This window comes from Aythya marila, assembly GCF_965140915.1.
Source record: "Aythya marila genome assembly, chromosome: 11".
NCBI classification, from domain to species: domain Eukaryota; kingdom Metazoa; phylum Chordata; class Aves; order Anseriformes; family Anatidae; genus Aythya; species Aythya marila.
Genome location: NC_139052.1, coordinates 11,333,644 through 11,355,765, shown reverse-complemented (window position 1 = coordinate 11,355,765; position 22,122 = coordinate 11,333,644). Strand labels below are relative to the sequence as shown.

At 38.6% G+C, this 22,122-nt stretch overlaps 1 protein-coding gene across 5 annotated transcripts in view; it reads right to left on the bottom strand.

The window, feature by feature from the left end:
• Positions 1 to 21,842, bottom strand: part of SPPL2A (signal peptide peptidase like 2A) — a 29,036-nt gene extending 7,194 nt beyond the window's left edge. The window contains exons 1-16 of one of the 5 annotated variants that reach the window (XM_082769299.1): positions 21,529 to 21,842; positions 17,820 to 17,939; positions 16,437 to 16,619; positions 15,583 to 15,672; positions 12,327 to 12,460; positions 9,942 to 10,093; positions 6,839 to 6,935; positions 6,467 to 6,568; positions 5,676 to 5,757; positions 5,280 to 5,354; positions 4,502 to 4,558; positions 4,291 to 4,344; positions 3,780 to 3,879; positions 2,816 to 2,893; positions 2,330 to 2,490; positions 178 to 211 (exon numbers count right to left, since the gene is read on the bottom strand). In XM_082769299.1, the coding sequence (XP_082625425.1) occupies positions 178 to 211; positions 2,330 to 2,490; positions 2,816 to 2,893; positions 3,780 to 3,879; positions 4,291 to 4,344; positions 4,502 to 4,558; positions 5,280 to 5,354; positions 5,676 to 5,757; positions 6,467 to 6,568; positions 6,839 to 6,935; positions 9,942 to 10,093; positions 12,327 to 12,460; positions 15,583 to 15,672; positions 16,437 to 16,619; positions 17,820 to 17,939; positions 21,529 to 21,582 (1,573 nt within the window). In that variant the 5' untranslated portion in view covers positions 21,583 to 21,842. Of the gene's footprint in view, positions 1 to 177; positions 212 to 2,329; positions 2,491 to 2,815; positions 2,894 to 3,779; positions 3,880 to 4,290; positions 4,345 to 4,501; positions 4,559 to 5,279; positions 5,355 to 5,675; positions 5,758 to 6,466; positions 6,569 to 6,838; positions 6,936 to 9,941; positions 10,094 to 12,326; positions 12,461 to 15,582; positions 15,673 to 16,436; positions 16,620 to 17,819; positions 17,940 to 21,528 lie in introns of those variants that run through there. The other 4 variants (XM_082769298.1, XM_082769301.1, XM_082769300.1 and 1 more) reach the window with 4 other exon arrangements.
• Between the last annotated feature and the right edge of the window lie 280 nt (positions 21,843 to 22,122).

Sequence of the window (22,122 nt, the reverse complement as noted above, 5' to 3'; positions counted from 1 at the left end):
AACTAAGGGTAACTGCAGGTTTACTTTCACAGCTTGTCTTCACTGCTACCTTTTTCTTATGAATTACTCAGAAAAATGAAAAAGAAAACAGACAAAAAGAAGAATGAAAAGCAGCAGCAGAGGGGAAAGAGCAAAAAAAATTATTAAAATTGCATTAAAAGAAGGCTATAATCACACCTTGTAGCAAAGGCGTCCTGGTGGAGTCCAACACCTAAATAAAATTCATTCCATTATTAAAATCATATAAAAAAGAAAAAAAAAAAATCAGAAAACGCAAATAAAGAAAGCTAACTAATGAATTACAAGCAAATAGCAGTGAATATGAAGTTTAGTCATCTGATACCTTGCATATCCTGCTGTACCCCTATCTTAGGGATGTTTTGCCCTAACCTGCAAGGTTTCTCTGTTCCCATGATGAAGCAAATTTCTACAGAAGTCTGGTCACCCCTTGTCAATGGAGAATGTCTAGTCCAGTACAAATTACCGTTGCTTCAGCAGGCAAAAGTTAGCAAAAGTTAGTCTTCTGTTGCCTTTCTATAATTTTTCTCCTCAGAATGAGTGTGGCAACCTGAAGATTTGGACATCAGGGTTGTGTTGCTTTTTTTTGTTCATGTCAATAAGGGCAGTTTGAAATGCAGCCTGACACTGGGAGGACAACATGAGAAAAGACCAACACTACAGCATTTTGAGAGTGCAATTTCTTGAGAGTAACATTCTCAAGAAAAGAAAACAAAAAAAAGAGCTCATCAGAAAGTTTTTGTGTAACTTATAGAAAAACAGGAGTTTTACTAAGGTGTCCAATCACAGACAAGTCTAACTCAGAGGTGGTGTAGAGGGGGTGGAAATCAACATAATAAATTGTGCCAGGAATGTGATCATCTGACCTCAAAACAAGCTCAAATTCAGAACAGTTTTAATCCTTCAAGAAACCAGTTGAAAGGACATGAAATAACTACTATGGCAACATAATTCTTCCAAGTATGAGTTTTACTATGAGAAGTGCAAGAAATTTTTGTTGCTTATGAGATTTGCCAGGTTTACTTAGGCCAATCTTACTCAGAACTCGTGAGGAAAATAAATAGTGAAGCTTATTTCTCCAACAGTCCCAGAGTTACTGAACTTTGACATGTAACAATTTATTTCAGAATAGCAATCATTGATTTATATACAAATGCATGGTAAACCAGAATAATTCTGACCTACAGAGAAACACATCTATTTGCTTCTATGAAAGGAGAAGACTTCTTTTTGTTGACAAAGAAACAAGGTATTAGTTAAAGATCTTCTCCAAAGCAATTTGAGACTTAGACTTCAGCTTATGCAGGTGCAGAATATCAGTTACACCAACAAAAGGCAATGCTTAATTTGTAATGCGTTAGGAATTGCAGAACTGCAGTTTTACATTTACAGAAATTACCACCACCTGGCTTCCACTGTTTGCCTCAGCTTTGCAATCCAGAAGTTGAACAAAAGCAAAAGCTGCTCCTTTTCACCATCAACTTTGACAACAAACCCTATCCATTCTCTGAGCCGAGTTCAACACAGAGAGATACAGGAGATAATTTCTGAACTAACTATTAAGGACTTCAGGTCTCTAATAATAAATATAGAGTAATGTTGAAGTTTGACTATCTTACAATAAATGCCAGCTCTCAGGGGCTAACTCATACAGTTACCACAGCTATGGCAAGATCAGGAGGAAAGTACTCATCTCAACAGGTGGAGGCAGATGGCTGGCGGGATTTTAAGTACTACTGCTCCTCTGGGTAGTGCTAGAGATGACCAAAGGTGAACTGCAGTATACCTGAACATGGTGTGTATGTGCATGCTGGGATACAGTTACATAAGCACACAAAATCTTTTTGCTGAATGCTCCATATCATCCTGACAATGTAAGACACCAACGATGCACAGAAACTAGTCTCTAAAATTCTAGTCCATCACTAACTTTTGAACTGACTCTTAACACAGGACTACTATTGCGGATTGAAATCACATCTGCAATTCAGATATTATATACCACATAAGATGATAGATAAGCACTGTTAAAACACACACAAAATACATTTAAAAGAAAGAAAAAAACAACTGAATAAATTACCTTCTTCCATGATTACTGAACCAGATATTTCAGGCCTTAAGCTTCATTTTGTCACGTCAACTACTAGGCTAAGATTTTCTAAGAGTCACGACTTTCTGATTATTCTTTCTGAGACTAATCAACATTAAAACTAGAGGAAAAAATGGAGTGCTTGTATTACCAAGTACTTACAGAAACAAATACAGAAAGTAATTACTAACAATAAAATATTCAGGACATCCAACCTACCTGGTAACTGCTTCCTTTCCAAAACTTCTTCATCTCTTTGCGTCTCCAAGCAACAAGAGAGCTAGTAATGAGTGTACATGGTACAAGGTAGAGAAGGGCAGGTTGTCCCATCTTCATTAATGCCAGAACAATGAAAGTCAGCACCATACCAACGGCATAAGCTATAAAACACGATCAAGAGCAAGTATATTTTTAAATGAAATAACTATTGTAGTAAGCGAAAAAAACTTTTCTTTAATTAGTATGTACCTTGCTGATCTAATTGCAGTAAGGAGGGACAATAGGTTGCTATGTATTTTTGCAAGCTTTCTCAAAGCAACTAACTATCATGAAGAACACTCACTTGAAGTATGAGCAGGCACATTAAGAAGATTATAAAGAGATTCTTGACGACACTGAACATTTACCTGGAGAAAGCTATCTAGTTCTGCCATTAAAAAAAAAAAATGGGATGAAGATTAAAATAGCTGAAAAATCATGATTTACCTATTGTACAGGAAATGTAGTATACAGAAGAAGAACTTGTTTGAACATCAAATCTTCGACAATAGGCAACCAGAAGCCCTTGAACAAAGAAAAAGAATGGTTTAATGAAACATGTAGCCATGAATTCTTTTCTACCCAGTCTTCCAAATCAAAGCAGCATAAGAAGAAATTATACTAAGACTTCCCATTACTGTGCATTATCTTCTTCTCAATTCTTTTCTGTAAAGCCAAGAACCAGTTTCAGAAATCCTGCATTAAGTACTGAAAATCAAAACCACAATGCAAATATGCTAAAAAGGGTGGTATTAGAAGGTTCTGTTTGTTTGTTTTAAGCAAGCTAAGAATTTTGTGCTACTTTTAATTTTGAAGGCACTAATACAGAAGAGTAACACCTATTTTTAATACTTATCTTCAATAGGATTTTAATGCTCACTCGTAACAGTCAGTAATTTTGCCTCAGTACAGATCACAATAAAAGGAAGAGCAGTCTTGTCACGAGACGGAGCTTTGCACTTAAGTAATTTGCCCAACACTCAGCTATTCAGCTATGGCAAAATTCAGCTTTTCTAAGGTAGAAAAATTTGACAAAACATTTTCCATGACCTCACCTCTAATTTCATAGTTTATGACGCAATAATGCTATGAGTCACAAAATACTTGCTTTCGGTGAGATTTTAATAAGATTTCATTAACACCGACAACTGGATTTATCTGTGGGACTTGTATTTTCACAAAACACAACACTAAAGAAAAGCAAAACAACATTCATTATTTAAGTAGACTGTAGCACACCAACCTTTCTTATACTCTGGCTTTTCTTGTATTCCACACTAACAAATCAATACAAACTGCTGTATTTGATTTAGAAAATGCTTTGCAGAATAATCCCTCTCATAAGTCAGTTGAGAATCAAAACCAATAAATATTTAATCCTAAATTACAATTGCCAAAGACATCTGCTCACCTGGGACAATAATGTCTCCAAAACCCAACAAAGAAAATGGCATGTCACACAATGTCGCTGCAGAGTATTCAAGTCTAGGCACTCTAATAACCACAGGTAACTGTAAAACAGTATTTCACAAGCCCACATAAATCTAATATAAAGCATCCTGGTACTTTGGATATTTTTTTAATGAATAAACAGTTTAAATATCATTAATTTATCATAACTCATGACTTCGAAATAGGTAGGACCTAAAGTAAAAACCAGAAACCATCACAGAGAGTGGATAAAGCTTAAGGCAATATGTAAATTAGAATTTCAGATTTACAAATAATATGTACACGCCACATGTTGTCTTAAGTTATTTTTAACCATACAATGAGAATAGCAAGTCTGGATTATTATCCTAACTATACAGTATTGATATCCAGGCCCTGAAGAGAAATTTGGATAGTCAGGTTTTCCCCAAAAGAATAATCTTTTCAGAGGGAATGATTTAAAAATCCAGTATCTGAAATACAATCCTTACTTTCTCATGGGGAGCTGAGCGTTCAGTAGGGACTTCCACCAAGTTTCCATCATTCTAGGATCAAACCCAAGTCAACAGGTATTTAATACTTAAAAGAAAATAGCAAAAGCTGGCTATATTTTGTGAGAAAGTTATGCTGAAAAGCACGCTATGAATTAGCTACAAAATGTCAGTATTGGTATGTTACACATATTAAAACAGCTATTCATACCTTTTCGCTGTTTCCAAAGGGACCAGCTGCAACTTCAACCATTATACTTGCCCCATTCTGAAATTCAGTTTATTTTTCTAAAGTTAGTGGTTTAATATATCAAAACATTCATACTACATTTACAAAAAACTTCTTGCACCTCATCTTACAATTCAGGATTGGAAAAATCACAAATGTCAAAAGGAATACATTAATATAATAGTGTTATACAGTATTGTTTTACATTTAAAACACGTAGTCCAGTCTAAAATGATTAACAAAAACAAAACACACATACACAAAAACAAACAAACAAAAAACCAACACAAACCCACCAGGTGTAGCTGGGTGTTTAGATAAAATTGTGTTAGCTTTTTCTGACGTGACCTTTCTGCTTCCAAATAGAAGAAAGTATGTTTGCATATAGTTCATACTACACTGCAAATCAGCACTGCAAGAAAGTACTAGAGAGTGTTCCATAAAAGGATGTCGAAAGCAAAAGGAGGAAGAAAACTGGGGAACAGTCACTGCTAGTCATCACCCTGTCACACAAATGGGGACAGGATATTTCTGGCCACAAGACTGCTGGAGAATTGTTCATTTAACAAAATTTATCATACCTATGCAAGCATTATGATCTATGGTCCTTGCAAGGCAGAAATTTAAACCACTGCTGCCTTGAACAGGAAAAAAGAAAAGGAAGACAGCATTTCTGCATCGAGAATACTGAAAAAACCAGTCATCTGACAAAAATGCTGCCACAATCATTTTGATTTTCAAGAGAAATTCATGGACATACCTTCGTGATAAATGGTGTTATGAAGACAAAAAACACATCGTAGAGAAGGAGAAGGCCTAGTAGTATCACACAGGACTGGAAAGGAGAGAGAAAAAAATACCACGGGTTTTCAAAGACTGCATAATTACATTTTGGTACCCTTACTGTATCACCACATTAAAAAATAAAGAAAGAATCAGAAGGAAAAAAAAAAAAAAACCACAAACAAAAAACCCACACTACACCAAGGTTTCTACTCCAGCATAACATTAGAATATTTTTTAAAATAACTATTATAATTAAAATTTGTGCAAATTTATTGTTTTCCAATACTTCTTGAGCATTAAAAACTTACTTCTTGATGCTAAACTTATACATGTGGCATTAAAATACTTTAAAATATGCAATTTACAGTACCTTAAAGTTGGGCATTTTCAGTGTTTTGATGAAGTTTAGGCAGAAAGCAACTCCCAAAATATCTTGCAAAATCCAAGCCCACCTAAATATAAGAACACACTTTCACACGTTGTCCAACTTACTGCTGGTATTTAAGTATAATGATTTTTTTAGATTTTTCTGTAGGTAGCAAAATTGCAAAAGGGAACTGAAAACAAGGTGTTTTTCTTTTCCTTTTATTTATTTATTTATTTTTTTAAAGTATTGCTACCAATACCACAAAAACACTAGTTTCAAGATCAACAATTTTCACTAGCCTCTGATCATAAATTGGTAACTGTTCTTTGTCAGTGTGGCTCAGAGAAAATGAGTACAGCAGAGGCTACAGCAGGGTCTTGCCATTCCCTTGTATGACTGCTCACTTGCTCAACACATGTTGTTGACTGGAAGCCCTGCTTACTGTGTGGCTCATGATGCTTCTTAGGATTCTACTATAATATTTATTTAGGGTCTCATGCTTATATTACCATTTCTGCACTTTTTTCCACTATGGTGATCATTAGCAATCAAGCTAGTTCTTCCTCATCTTCAAAATTTTTTGCAACTCCAAATTGCCACACAGTTCATTTGTATAGCTTTGTTCTCTATTACTCCCATACTTATTAAGCTTCATAAATACTTATGACTTTTTTTTTTTTAAATAGGCATCGTAGTTTAGAAGGACGCCATGTGCCAGAAAGTGTTATGAGATGAGAAGGGTTTTTGAGGACATTTATTCATATTACCCTTTCAAGTTAGAATGCACCACTTACCTATCTTCATTTCGAAACACTGCCCAAACAACAGCTGCTGCTATGCAGAATGCAGCGAGAAAGATAAGCCTCACTTCAATATTTTTGTTGCAACACGTAATTCTAAAAGAAAAATAATTAAATTAAAAAGAAAGCTTAAAACAGCCAAAATACCTGCCTGTGCTGTCACAGGTCCTTAAGCTGACAAAGTGTTCTCATCCAGAGACCCCCCTCTCCCGCCCCTTTGTTTCATCAGCGCTCAAGTGGGTGGCATTATTCTTCCAACTGCAGACTTTATCAAACTACACTCATGTTTTCACACCACCTCTAGTAGCAACAAGAAAAAAAAAAACAACAAAAGAAACCTTGTAAGAATTGAAAGGTGTCCAATACCTGCACTGTCCAAATGGTATTTCTCCGATTAGTGCAGCAAGACAGTTGTACAGGCTCGTTGCAGATGCCAAGCAGAAGACTGATATTATAACATATACTAGATAAAAAGAATGGGTGGTAGGAATCAGTGACAAAATACAATGGGAGCAAATACAGCAAACAGGTATCAAACACAAGGATGTACATATGATTTAAACTGTTTACAGCTATAGTGCTACTTGGTACACTGTCATTGGAGACCCCAGTTACAGATCACCGCATAGTGCTAGATTCTGAAATGTCTCTTCCATGAAAAGAGTTCTCTTCAAGACCTGAATTTTTAATATTTTTATTTTTTAAAAAAAGCACTCTTTTTTCCTTTATTTAAGGGGAAAAGTGGTCTGATACTGCCTTCACATACTTTTCTTTGTTTATGTTTAAAACTGAAGTGCTCTTTTACAACTGCCAGCTTTCTCAATTACTGATAATACTTACTCCTCACTTCAAATTTATATCTGTAGTCATCTTGTCTGCTAATGTATAAAAATTTCAGCAATCTCTAGCTCTGACTGATGATTTAAATAGCATTTTAAGATACTATACACCTTCCAAAATTTCTGATTAGCTAGGAACCACCTCCTTGGGAAGAGACTTCATACACTGTGTTCCAACTTAGGGTATACTGCCTATTCTAAGCACCCTGAAATACAGGTGGACAATAAAAACAGTTTTTTACATGTTTTTTTTTGTTTTTGTTTTATTGTAACAAAGGTCTGGCTAGAAATTGACTCTAACATCTATAGGGAATTTACTGAAAAATAGGCAAGACAGGCGTACTGGTTTTGGCTGGCATAGAGTTAATTTTCTCCATAGCATCTCCTACAGTGCTATGTTTTGGATTGGTGACCAAGGCAGCATTGATAACACACCGCTGCAAACCTGCAAATACGCTGAGGGTGTACAGAAAGTCCCCAGGACATTTGGAGTAATGTTGTCTGTCTTTCCAAATAACCATTATACATGATGAAGCCCTGCTTTTCTGTAAGTAGCCAAATACTTGCCCTTCTGATGGGAAGCGTTGTTCCAATTCCTCATTTTGCTTTGCTTGTGTACACAGCTTTTACTTTACCTACTAAAGTGTCCCCATCTCAACCCATGAGTTTACTCTCTTTTGCCCTTCTGATGCTCTCCCCCACACCACTGCAGGGGAGCAAAGCAGCAGCTTTTTGCTGGTAACACCCCCTCTGGTGCTTCAGTTACAGAATTAAGCTACAGGTGGTGAAGTAAATTTAAATTTACTGCTTTAAGCAAATGCACTTAGCACCTCTAGTACAGCAACAAAAAATGCACAATTGTGTCAGTAGTGGTGTTCTGCTTTAAAGACCATGATTATGGTATATTTGTAACAAAAGTTTATCCGTACTTGTGGAAATTCTGGTTTGTACATTCAAGATAGTTCTGTTGTAGTACTGCAAGGTGTTAAAGCACTATGCCATTGTGATTTCTTTAAAGATCATACCCTTTTAATACTTTTCCATCTGTAAAGTTATAAAAGGCTGAGCACTTTTGTAAGTGAACCCAAGATAGCAACAGAACCAATAAAAGCAAGAAAACCTGAGGGAGTGTCTGGATTTTTTTTAAAAACTATTTGCTTTTCCTCCACACCCTCTGGTTTAATATGAGTAGTACCTTCAGATTTTGAGTTTTATGTTAACACAGACCTGCTCAGAATTCATTCCAGCGCCAGAAAGGCATCATACCAGCAACAACAAAATAAAAACAAGAAAACAGCCCAAACCTTAAGTTGTTATTTAAGTTTAGACATAAAATATGCAAGGAACCCTAGAAACCTATAAAGACCTGGGATTTAGTCTACACAGAGAAGCTGGCAGCAAGTGAATTTTTCTAGCTTTACTGACTACTCGATGTTGTCTCCAGGTATTGATGTTAGGACTCACGTTCACACACTATCGTGATCACAACAACACAGTGGGGTTTTATCGTTGTTTGGTTTTACATGTAATTATACGCAGAATTTTCCCATAGGACAGCTTACCATACCATGGAAACGGCTTGTGTCTGCTTCAAAGTGCAGACACTAAGGCTTCTTCACAAAAATCTGTTACATATTTGCTTTGAACCCTTCACATTTCTTCCTGTCCCCAACTAACTTATCCTTTTCATTTCCCCTCCTTTAAGAGGCCTCATTCTTCACTCCAGTCCCCTCTCCCTTTCTCCTTTAAGAGACCTTTTTCATCACTTCTTCCAAAAATTCACCTGAAACTAGGAGTAAACAGGAAGTTTTTAAGCTAAACCTTTTAATAAAATTAAAAGATTCATCAGTCTTTTTTTTTTTTTGTGACATGTTTAGCCAAGGTACCAATGACCATAGAATCAAGTTAACCAAATATAAACAAAATCAGAAGTCAGCGTGGTGAAGTTTCTTCTGCAGAAGAAGGATGGTAACCTGGTAACAAATTATTGGAAACAGTGAATTCAGGAAGCTTTCAGAATGAAAGACACATTGTTCACACTAAAAAGTGTGATTTAAAACAGTACATGCTTTCTGGTTGCATAATTTGAGGGCAGGAGGAAAAAAAAGTCAACAGTTTGGAAACTAAGTTTTACTGGAATTGCATCATTCAAGAAATTGCCTTATTGCTAGTATGCCTCAGTTTATTCCATTACGGGAATGAATGCCATTTAGCTTGATACTTCAATTAGGGCACTGCAACCACAAACTCAAGGTCAATGTTGCGATACCCCCAAAAATCTTTTACTCTAAAGACTATTAAAGTGTCATTGTCATCCTCCTAAAAACATCAACATATATCATTTACTTTTGTTTGTGGGTTTTGATTTTTTGTTGGCAGTCACCAGTCACCTCTCCTCCACATTACTTCACTCAGAATAAGCACCATCCAGGCAGACTCTAAGGCAGTAGAAGAAAGCTTCTTCGTTCTTTTTTAATTAGCAGCTACATCTTTTCAACCCTCTACTCATAGATGTACAGTACAATTAACAAAGTTACATTAATTTTAGTTTAGAAATCTAGCTTTTCAGACTTAGACACTTAAAATTATGCAGAAAAAAAAGACAAAGGAGATTATCCTTTCCTTCTTACCTAGCCACTTGTAGAAGAAATAAAGTAAGACCAGCATTACACAACAGATGACGACAAACAAGATAACAGTTAGAGGAGTGAAAGTAACATTTTCTTCCTTTTTCCGTCTTGTTTCTCTCTCCCCAGGACTTACTGTTGCTTTCAAATTCTCACTGTATTAAGAAAATGACACTTACTTCAGATGAGAGATTATGGAAAGCTTTTACTACAAACACAATTTTTTATTACAAATCATTTTGACTGACGGCATTTAGGTCTAAATCTTATTATTATCAGAATTCAAGCTTTTCAGAAAAAATGGTATGCTTTTTGTTTGAGTTTCTCTCCATTTTTTTTGATGGAGATGTGCACTTCTAGCTTAGCATAGATCACAAGATTCTTAACTGCCCTCCTTTCCAACAATACTGGGATTGCCAACTTTAATGAGAATTCCCAATCAAAATCCTGATCGGCGTGAAGAAAAGCTGTCCAATATAAAAACTCTTAACCTCTTTTCAGGATGCACGTACTCAGCTTTGTTAGCGCATCACCTCTGACTACAAAGTATCTTGGGCTAAATGTAGTCAATCTCTGTGAAAAATTAAAATCCATGTGTTTAAAACCTCAATTATATAACACTGAGCATCTGCAAAAACACCTCATGTTAGCAGAATGAAACTAGCTAATGACTAATTCTTTTACCTTTATACCCCATAATTACAGAGTAAATGAACGTGTGTGTGTGTGTTAAACGAGACATTTTGCATGTTCACCGGAAGTAAGATTTCTGTGCTTACATACTCCGTATTTATACCACACCATCCAAATCAGGAGCCAAATTGTTATGTTTTACTCTGTTCTTTGAGCAGACAGCCCTACTACTCTTTAAGTAAAGGTGCTAGTGAAACTTGCCCATCAGATAGCGTGTTCCTGACAAACCCCAGGGCCTACCTACAAAATGCTGAATTCAGCACTGAAACAACTACCTTCAAAAGAAAAAAGCCCATAGGAGCAAGACACTTTGTTAGATGAATCACCTTCTCAGAGAACATGCTTTGAATAAGCAGCTTAAAAAAAAACTCACCCTAGACTTATGAAAGTACACTTCTAACAGATTTAATGTAATTACATTAGGACTTTTTTCCCCAATATGGGAAACAGCATCACATTTTGTTATTTTAGCATTCAGTGCAGCCACACCCTGAAGCACTGTAGGGTAAAAAAGAAGCATAATCACATCTAGCCTTTAAAAAAAGAATCCCCCCTTCTATTTCTTTAATCTTAAAATAAAAAAAAAAAATCACTTAATATTTGCATAACAACTAGTGGGAAAGAGGAAGGCGCAGTTATCACATACAATCCACTCCCTGCTGTTGTGGGGAACAAAGCACTACTACCTAAATCTCCTGTTCTCTGTTGTAAAGTACACTGACTGGCACATTGCGTGTGCACAGACATCCAAGAAATGCTACAGGATAATACCATGCTCTGAAAGACCAGCTACAACCAGTTCAACCCCAAAGTAAAACCAGTTCTGTGAACCCAGTGTGCTTCACTTCACTAAACAAAGCTGCACACTCTCCCAACACTGTGCAGAGACCTCTCTTACCAGCTTGTTTCCTTGCATTTGCCACAAGCTATACCACACACACCCTTATGTCTCATTTCCCCTGCCTAGTCCCAGAGCTGCTACTGCCCCAGCTCTGCTGCCAGATAACACACACAGCTGAGGCAGATAAGCCTAGGTGGACTTTGGCTGGAGCCACCCAGACACAACCAAGCTGTGCTCCCCAGTGCTGCCAGTGACAGGGCTGTGGCATGGAGACATCCTCTTGGGTGGTGCTCAGCCAGCTGGAACAAGGCACTTGTACAGGTCCCCAGTGCAGACAACGTTTACAGTTGTACCTCCTAGATCACTGGATTTTAAAGGTGTCACTAAAATGCGTATTTTTTCACGGATAATGGAATATTCCGATGTCACAACATTAACTCTCACTCATCCTGCCAAGAGCTGCATTATCACTCAGGAACTTTTACAACCTATTGCTTAGGGTTCCCTGAAGACCTACTGAGAGATAGAGCAGAGGAAGACACCAGGAAAGTAGAAAGGGAAGTATACATTATGTTATGTTTTCTTGCATGCCTGTCAAACCTGTCTTCAGACTCTTCTCATCCAGAAATACTGTTATCAAAGACTCATGATTTTAAGTGGAAAACCCTAAGCAGTTTAGGTCACAACAGTTTTGTTATTTTTTAAAGGTTACATAGATGATCAAGAAGCTTAAGCATCTAATTGCACCTCAATCACCTAAAAAAAAAAATAAATCATGTCTTACTAATCATAACTAGAGATTTCACAAAACTTGTAGTCCACATAATATACGCAGTTCTGTCGTGCAGACTTACAGTTCTGCTACTCCACTCCAGTAGCCTCCTAGTGCCACAGTGAACACAGCAATTAGGAAGATGACAACCATACTGCAATCAAACTCCGGCAAAGGCGGTGAATATAGAGTCACATTAATGTCATTTCCGAGAGTCTGAAAAAGAACATACAAATTACTTCATAAAGACAAGAACGAAATTATACTGCTTAATTTCCAACAAGGCACACAATACGATTTCCTGCTCTTAACCCTACACAATGGTAACAAGGACATTTTCAACTTACTGCATAACATATCCCATATTCTTTTCTTGGTCATTGTAAAGATGCAGTGTCTACCATGCCACCTTCCCAGATAACCAGGTTAGAAAGCAGCTTTATTACTACTGCTGTGGTAAATATGGATACCACAAGGCAAAACGGTACTTCTTTGCAATCTTTCAATGCTTCTGAGAAGTTGTACCTACCCCTAATCCAAATGCTTTTTATCCCGCAAATTTACCATGTGCTACCAAAGACTTAGGTTCTGCAGGAGGGCATATCTGGAGTCAATTACCTTGAAATAAAGACTCACAGGTCCACTGAGATATGAGTAGAGGTCTGCCTCTAGCTATTGAGGCCACAAAACTCACAGCGCAGATAAAGACAAGATGCTTCAGACAGGACACAGTAAAAACTCATGGTGACAGAAAGATTCAAAAATAATTTTTCACAAACACAACTTGAGATGGATTCAAAAATAAAAGAAAGCAATTTCATGTAACTTAAATGCTTCGATGCGACTGAAAGGTGAGATTTAAACAAAGAAAGGGTGACAATTTGACAGAAAGTGAGGAAGGTTAGCTGTTGTTGAAGTCAAGGCACCTAAAGCAACACTGCAGTGAAAACACACTTCAGAGATGTGGTAGAACAGATTTGTTAACAGTGGGATGTGGGATAAAAAAAGAAGAGATGAACACGTCGGGCAAGTTTGGCTACAGGAAGATCAAATTGGCAGTGGTGAGACTGAATAGGAAGCTGAGTAGTGTAGTGGAATACATGGGCCATATGTGAAGACAGCAGATTCATTTCAGCATCTGAATTATCTAATTACAGAATTAACCTTACTGCAGCCTAAAGAAGTCAATCATTCATTTGCCTCAAGTTATGGCAGTTCAGATAATCACATTTTTAGAAAACATGAAAGAAAATTTAAGTGTTGGTAAAACACTACTACTGTATGAAGTGATATATAACATTAGATAAAGGCAAAACAAACAAACAAATCAGAGTACCCTGTAGGTGGAAGACAAAAGGAAAAAAAATAATGGCTTATATATTTTTCATACTCAACTCCAATACATCTAATCCCAGTTTTTCCTTTAAATTTCATGAATTTAATAAAGCAAAATTCACATTAGAATGGAGAACAGTTATTTCATTTTGTTCTGCTCTTCACTGAAAACTTCTGAAATCTTCTGAAATCTCAGCTGCTACCACAGAGAGCACTACAACCAAATACAGCCCATCAGGTAACAGCTCAGCAAGAGAGCAGCTCACTTCCTTGAAGGCCTCTAAAACTGACAAGATTCCTCATAAACCCAATTCAAACATTCTAAGAAACAGTAAAAAGAATGCTTACACCAACTGGCTCCCCTCAGACTGTGCTGTCTCTCTCTTCTAATTAAAAAGAGAGAATTGGAAGCCATAAAGAGCATTAAAATGTAATATGCAGCTGTACTAGGAAGAATACTACGGTTGCCAGCTTTTAAGCAGTACATATCATTCCTAACAGCTACTGCCAGTGACATGACAAAACCACGGCAAAAAATACATCAGAACTAGGAAAGGATCACTTGTAGGCAAGGCTTTGTTTCTTACTACTTTTATGAAGACAGTTTCTTTAAGACAAAAATTATTTTCCCCCTCAATTCAACAGCAGCATGAGACATCACCTGGCATACTTGTATACTAGCGAAGTTATTTGTTGAATTATTGTAGCTGCACAGAAGCGATTCCGTGTGATACCACTCTAAACCACACTAGCCAATCAAGTGATGCAGAGAAGTTTTAGAACAAATCAGGGATCTAACCTTGCCCTAATTGCCCCCCAGGTTAGCAGGGCACGTATAAAAATCACTCAGCTAAACACACAATGCTTGCTTCCTTGAATGATTAAGTTTCAAGAAAGAGGACAACCTAAACCGAAACTCAGTATTCTTCAGTGATTATGGCAGACTGAGGAGTGTTACCACAATCCTTCAAGTCACATCAATGCTCTATAAGAACCAAACTTTAATGGAAAAATAAAAAAGGAGAAAACAACCAAAGTCCCAGATATCTCGGGACACTTTCAGTTCACATACTTACCTAAGCCAACTTCCCACGGCAGCTCTGAAGGTTAAGAGCAGAAATGGTGAAACAAGCTTGCAAATTCAATCCAAGGAGCTAAAACTACACAGGTTACTGCTAGCCTCTGCTATTCATAGGAAAACATGTGCAGTGCAACTCCTGCCTAGCAAAGCTATTTAACACTAAATACACAAACAAAACAACAGAAAGCAAACCACCACCAACAAAAATTCCACACCCAAGAAAACAGTTTTCTTTAAAACTTTCTGCAACATTCTGTATCCTAATATTAGGCATCAAGGAAAAGAAACTAAAAGAAGAAAAAACAAACCACAACAAAACCCCCCTGCAAGTGTAGGAGATACCACAACTGCCAGATTTTAAAGACATAAACTTGGCATCTCGTCATGAACTCATCAGCAGAAAACCAAACTATACCACCTAACCTGTGTATAACAGATGCTGTCATGCTATAGAAACAGAGCCTATGATCTTATAAAGACAACAAAAATACAATATCCTCAAGATCCAACCTTATAAGGTACTGCTTGCTTGCAAAATATCATGCTGCTTGATACAAGTTCAGCTGTTCTAGTTTCTGTGCAAAAGGAATAGCCCTCTCAGCCTATAGTTCTTGACATTTGCCAAGCACCTGCAATTTTATACAAGTCTACTGGAAGGGTGCTTATCTTGTTTAGGATGAAGATTTCTAAGATTACCCTCCAACCATTATTGTGTCCCATTCTTAGTGTTCTAATTAAATATTCTCTTAAATTGACTTGAAGAAGGAAGTCTTTCCATGATTTAATACCCATCCCCTTCTGTGAATCTTTATCTATGCCCATCCAAATCAGGAAGACATTCATGTTTGATATTAATTTTTATTTATTTCATCAAAAACCTAAGTCTATACAAACCATAACATGCTGAAATTGTATTACTTACCAGCTGCATATCCACAATGTCATTGTATCTTATAAGAGCAACTGGTAGAGTCACATTTTCAAAATCAGTCTTGTTATCTGAAGGAGGAGCCTAAAACAGAAAGTATTAGTGGTGAGTGTATTGAGCCCAAACAGGTGCAGATTGTCCTTTAAATTTCAGTGAATTTGTAGGAAGAAAAATTGAGCTAGTTCATCTCCTTTTCCTAGGGATTAATGAAGACAGATGTACTTTGGTCAAAACAGGTGATGTTACCATCACATCTGGATTCATTAAGGTCCCGTGCTTTTATAGTATTATAAAGAATAAACAAAACTTGTTTTTTAAACTTGTTTTAGAAGCATAGGAAACAACCTCACGATAATCACACAAATTCTGAAATTGCAAATATTTGTATTTATATTTTGCAGCTGTAACGGAAAACAACAAAAGCAGAAGTATCTGTAGCATCTCCATACCTTCTTTATTTCCAGCTTCGGATGAAATAGTTTACGTTTGTCATGTGTTTAAAACAAAATATTATCTAAGAAGATGAGGAGTTCAGAGTTTGCTGAAATTATGGGATGACAATGACAAGCATTATAGAATAATGCTTGATAGAAGTTCAGCTGTGGATACTTTTAGATAATGCAACACAGCATTGCACAGAGCTAATTCAGAATGACCCCTTTGGTCCCTTGAAGGGCAGCAGCACTAGCACTGTGCTCGGTGGGGAAGGTTACCTCATGCTGGAATCCCACACATTCCTGTAGTCCCCTGCTTCTGGGACTTCTGAGCTATCTCTGCACAGCAATGACTTGGACCAAATAGATAGGATATTATTTTACTACAAAAGAAAATCATAGTTTGTAACTTACCAGCCTAGCTTTACTGGCAATCAACAGCATTTTAGCACCTGATCTTTGAGCAATTCTTGCTTTCTCCAGAAAAGTGCAGTTTCCTCTCATCACTACAACTGCTTTGTCCTTCATTAAGCCAGAAGGAACTTCAGAAGAATTGCAGAGTACTGTAGAAGTCAGGTTTTCCAGAGTCCTAAAAGTCTGCAAAGAGAAGAGGAGCAGAAAGCATCAAAGAAGCAAATCTGATAATGCAAACTTATCTGTAAGACTATCCCTAATTGGAGGTTTGCCAGGAAGAGGCACAACAGAAAGGAATAATGGATTCAGAAATATAAAATCAGGGCAGCAGTTTCTACAGCCGACAATACCGAAGGATGTTTAGAACATCATATAGCCAAAATACCTGGCTGTTCTAAGTACAGTTTCCCAGCAGTTGTAATTCAAACATACAACTCTGGCTACGTAGAAAAAATCACTGCCTATAGTTCTGGAGAATCCAGCATATAGTTCAAGTTATTTCCAGATTTTTCAGGGGAACAACAAACAAACAAAGCAACCCACCACTAACTGATATAATGTAACCAGAATTTTGAAGTGTAATACCTGTTCAGAAACAGTTGGCAAACTTAAAAATGTATTACTTTAAAAAAAAAAAGTTTCAGTTCAAGATTGACAATGATTTTAAACTTGTCAGTTTTCTTTAGTTAGGCATGACATCCCAGTGGCCAAAGTAAAACAGCAAAGATGTTTGGACTGACAAATTATTCCGTTTTGCATTGAGTAAACCTGCTAATGAATGACAGAAGGGAAGGAGGAGAAATGAGAAAAATACTGCTGTCTTGATCACTTCCAAACATTAAGTATTTCCTGTTTATAGGAAGAATGCCTAAAGAAAAGATTTGTTTCTGCCTCACACCCAAGATCATCTGAAATATCTCCTCTTTCACCACATAAGAAAAGTTACAAGACAGTTAAATGGGAGAGCAAACTGACAAACTGATAAAAGAAATCTTTCACAAGTTTACAACATTTTTAGGTGTTTTTGTGTTTTTATGTGTTTTTATAAACAAATAAAGAAGAATTTTACTCTCAAATCTAAAACTTGGATATACTGTTGACACCCAAAGGAAAAAAAAAACACATCATATTTAGATCTGGTTTTAAGCACAGACAGAATAGCATCTTTATAAACTTTAAAAACTTACTTTTTACAGTACAGAAACGTTCACTATATGGATCTCTTTCTACTAGTACACAGAGATCTTTCATTTCTGTGGGTGGAGGATGCAATAGTATTCAGTATAGTACCAATTTAACACCCAAAAAAGTGAAGACCAGTTATAGCCGACCCACACTTATCTCGTGTTGTAGTTCTCTTAGAAAATACGACTCTTTACTTACAGCATTGTTCAGACTGTCTGGAAGAGAGATCCAATTAGAATTGTAAACTATGCAGTAATCCTTTGTTACTGGAGGTACACCATTTCCAGAAGCGTGCAGGATTCCCTCATCTGCATTTATCTGAAATAAACCAAGGTGTTCCAAATTAAACAAAGTTTAGACCATGAGTATACAGGTCTTCTCCTAAAAAGCTGTTAGGAAAGAGAAAGAGCTTTTAGAGATGATATACATACATTTAACTTACTTGTACAATATAGTTTCATGATAGAGAGGTAGCTGGGGAGCAGGATGGAAAACTAGTGAGGAGCTAGTCAGATTCAGAACCCTATCCTTTCCAAGAGAAGTGTATGATTTTACATAGAAAGGCATTAAAACAGGATATAGAAAAATGGATTAAAGTCCTTGCCTGTTTGCAGAATTTAGAATATCCCCTACTAGTAAAGGTATTACATGGCAATACCTAGAATAGTTTCTAATCAAACAATTTTAAGCACAGAGACTAATTACTGTACTTTAAAAAGAATTTGTCTAAAGAAATCCTGGTCTCTCATTGAGAGTAATCTCATTAGATTACTCTCAAAGTCCCTCATGTAACATAATTTCTAGTATTTACTATAAAATACATATACATTTTAAAACCTCTGTTAATTTTAGTGACTAACATACACTAACACTGTACTACTTGTATACTATATATGTAAGTACATGAAAGTAATGTATATTACATGAGTTATCCTAGTGTTAATATATTAATAAAGGCCAGGTTTCTATGTGGATCAACAAACTGATTGAGGATTAGATGTAGTTACAGCTGCAGAGTAGTGAAAACCAATAAGCATCATTTGTATCTCAAACAAGCATCACCCTAAGAAAAATGCTGGATGATCTCATTTTGACTGTTTTTTCTTGAGAAAGACTGACCTTAACATCAGGAAGTATCAATATATTAAAAAAAGAAAAAAAATAATCCTGTTGTAGACTTCAGGTTTGTCTGAAAGAATACTGAGATACTAAGCTAAAAGTAGGCATGGCTAGGGGGGTAAATCCCAAATATTTGGCAGATGCACGATGCTAATCAATGAATGCTACAGAAGTATTTCTGCTCAGGCTAACATATCAGTATTCTACAGCAAGTGAGACCTACTAAGAAAAGAAAAACATGTGATGATATTGTTTCTGAGGTTTATGCCTGCCTGGTTTGAATAGCAAGAAACCTTCTTCAGAGGAATCCATTATATTTGCCACAGTGCGTGAACATCTGCTGGGAGAACTGTGTCAGAGGGCCTGAGCACATTAACTGTTTAACATACAACAGTTATTCAGATGTCAGCTAAAATAAATTGTTCCATAATTTATGACCAGTACAAAATTAATCGAGCTTTCCTCTCAAATGTGCTCATCAGAAAGTATAAACCAATGGCAAATTAAAAGCAAAAATCTTCTAACAGGTGCAAAACCTCTCAGACATTTCCACCCATTGAAAGCTCTTTCTGTTCCACAAAGGAAAATAAGAATTTTCTGTGCTCCAGAAAATCAAGTGTTAATGCCACACAAGCACAAGTCTGTCTAAAAGAAGTGATTACTTGCTTATTTGATACGCATGTTTTGTTTGGCAAGCTTCCCTGCTCTAGGGATGAATTGAAGAATACAATTCTTGCTCACAAGATGGGGGAGGGAATACCAGAGCATGATGTTTACCCTGGTGCTGCTCTAAAGAGTGTTTAGAAGTTAATAATAATAATAATAATAATAGAATGGCTCAGGTTGGAAAGGGCCTTAAAGATCATCTAGTTCCAACCCCCCTGCCACAGGCAGGGAGATAAACATGACACGCTACACCTCATTTGGAACATCCCTATTGAAGTCATATTGCATCCTACTGAACTTTTAGTGTTTTACAATTACTACAGTTTCTTTGTTTCACAATGGATAAGGGCTACTAGATGGGATACAGGGCCTGTCCATAGGCTGACTTGTTGCAGCATAAAAATGTTTGCACCTGAAATAAAGGCATAACAGCTGTCTGTAAAGGTATATCATCAACTTTCACTTTCAAGTTCAGACAATTCTCAATGGCCCTTCACCTTCAAACAGATTTCATCCTGTTTTTGACAAGTGGTTCTCTCATTTCCCTCCTTTCTTTACCACCTTTAAACTGTTCTTGTGTAACTCCTCATCTTTCACAGAAAAAAAAATAATAAAATCTTATAGTGTCTCTTAATCCTTATTATTCCTAATACATTCCCCAGTCACAGTAGGGGTATAAGCTTGGGCTGACTGTTCCACTTACAGGTGTAGTGGTAACCCCATCATGTAGAACACCTGAAGTTACGGGAACCAGGGGACAGAGTGATCAAGCCAAGCCTGTATTTACAACACCCATCACGTTTAGCATCTAGATAAGACACAAGAAACTCAAATGTGCAGAACAGGAACAAAGTATTTTGTATGTAGCAAGTAACAACATGAACTTCAGAGAAATGTAGAAAGGTAGAAAAAACGAAGCATGAACAGCACAAGCAGCATCTTGCAGTTCTGCTATTGGCACTGTGACACAAACACTCCTTCCCTGGGGACATTGTGACCGGGGAACCAGTGCCTGTGCTCAGACAGCAGCGCTCCTTCCCTGCACATCAGCGCTATCTCCTCACCTTGTCACTCTTAGGGTACTGCTCTTGAGGCTCAAGGAGCTGACCTAAGTGCTCACCACTGCCAGAACCGGCCCAGTGAAGCGTTTGTAGAGCAAAAAAGGCAGGACACAGGGCCTGGAGTTTTACAGGCAGGCAGGCAAAGTCCTTTCCTCTGTCAGCAGCAACAAACCATTGAGTTAGGATCAGAGAGTAATGGCACTGCTGAGAAAACCCTAATACAGCTGATGAGAGCTGCACAGGGCTCACAAAGACCAAGGGAGCACTTTGCAAGGATGGACACAAGCTACTTCGCCCAATGCCATTCTTAAGGTGATTTAAAAACAAAACAAAAAAACAAAAAAATAACAACAACAACAACACACACACACACAACCATTGTGCTCCATGCCTGCTGTTGTGAATATCAAGCTGTGACTGCCTACACAGGGAAGTACTCTGGATCCTGCCTTATCAAAACAAGCACAAATTATGTTAAAAAAACAAGAAACAAAGAAAACAGACACCTGAGTGGAGCAGTACTTAATGGTGGCATACCCTTTATATACATGGCTTCAACAGATTATGAAGGCTTTCACTTCCCCATTTCCCCTGCCAGAAGGGGAAGGCAGGCAGCAGGGCAGCTACCAGGCTCCCGGCGCACCGCACGTCAGGATGTGGGGGAAAGGCTGCCAGGGCGCCCCGTAAAGCGACCAAACCGTCCCGCAGGACGGCCGAACAAACACAAAACCAGAACACAGGCACACCACAAGCTCTCCCCCAGCCATCCACAGCCTGACTCAGACCCCCCCTGCCAAAATGGGAGCCCAGGGAGCGCTCCTCACTGGGCCGGGCCGGGGCAGGGGAGCGGCGGGGCGCCGACCCGGGCAGGGCCCGGCCGCAGGCAGGCAGCTCGGGAGGGCTGCAACCGCCTTGGCCCGACCCAAAGCGGCCCCGCAGCGCTGCGGGGCCGGGGCCGGAGGCCGCCCCCTCAGCACCGTGCGGAGGAAGGGGCGGTTGGCAGCGCCCGGCCCGGCCCCGCCGCCTTCCCCTAGCTCTCCCGGCCCGGCGCAGCCCCTTACCGGCGGCAGCAGCAGGCCCCACAGCGCGGCGCACAGCAGCCCGGCAGCCCTCATCTTCCTCGGCCGCTGCCGGGGCCTCGCAGCGCCACCGGCTCCCGGAGCGGCTTCACTTCCTCTTCTGTCCCCCGCGGCCGCTGGGGGCTGCAGCCGCCGGCCCGAACGCCGCGGCCCCTCTGTGAGGCCGGCTGGCCCCGGCCTCGGGGCGGCGCTGCCGCTGGAGGTCCCCGGCTGCCCGCGGGCTCGCTCAGCCCGGGAGGGCTCGGAGGGGGCTGTGGTGAGGAGCCGGCGCTGCCCGCCCCCGTTTTGGGTCGTGGTTGGGTGCTCTGCTCTCCTCAGGGCACGCAGCAGCTGGTTTCTGCCTAGCGGCTCCGAGGTGTTGGGCTTTGGTTACCTACCGCGGCCATCATAATCTGAAGGAGACGGTCGGGCTTGCCCCAAGTCTCCAGAGACAAACGTGTGTCGCCTCCCTTCAGTCTTTTGGCATGAGCGGGCACAGACACAGAGCCATGGGAGAGCAGTGCGAGGGGGAGGGTGGGCTGCAAAGCATGACCCATGACAAATGGGTGAGGGAATGGCACCTTTTGCCCTAAAAAG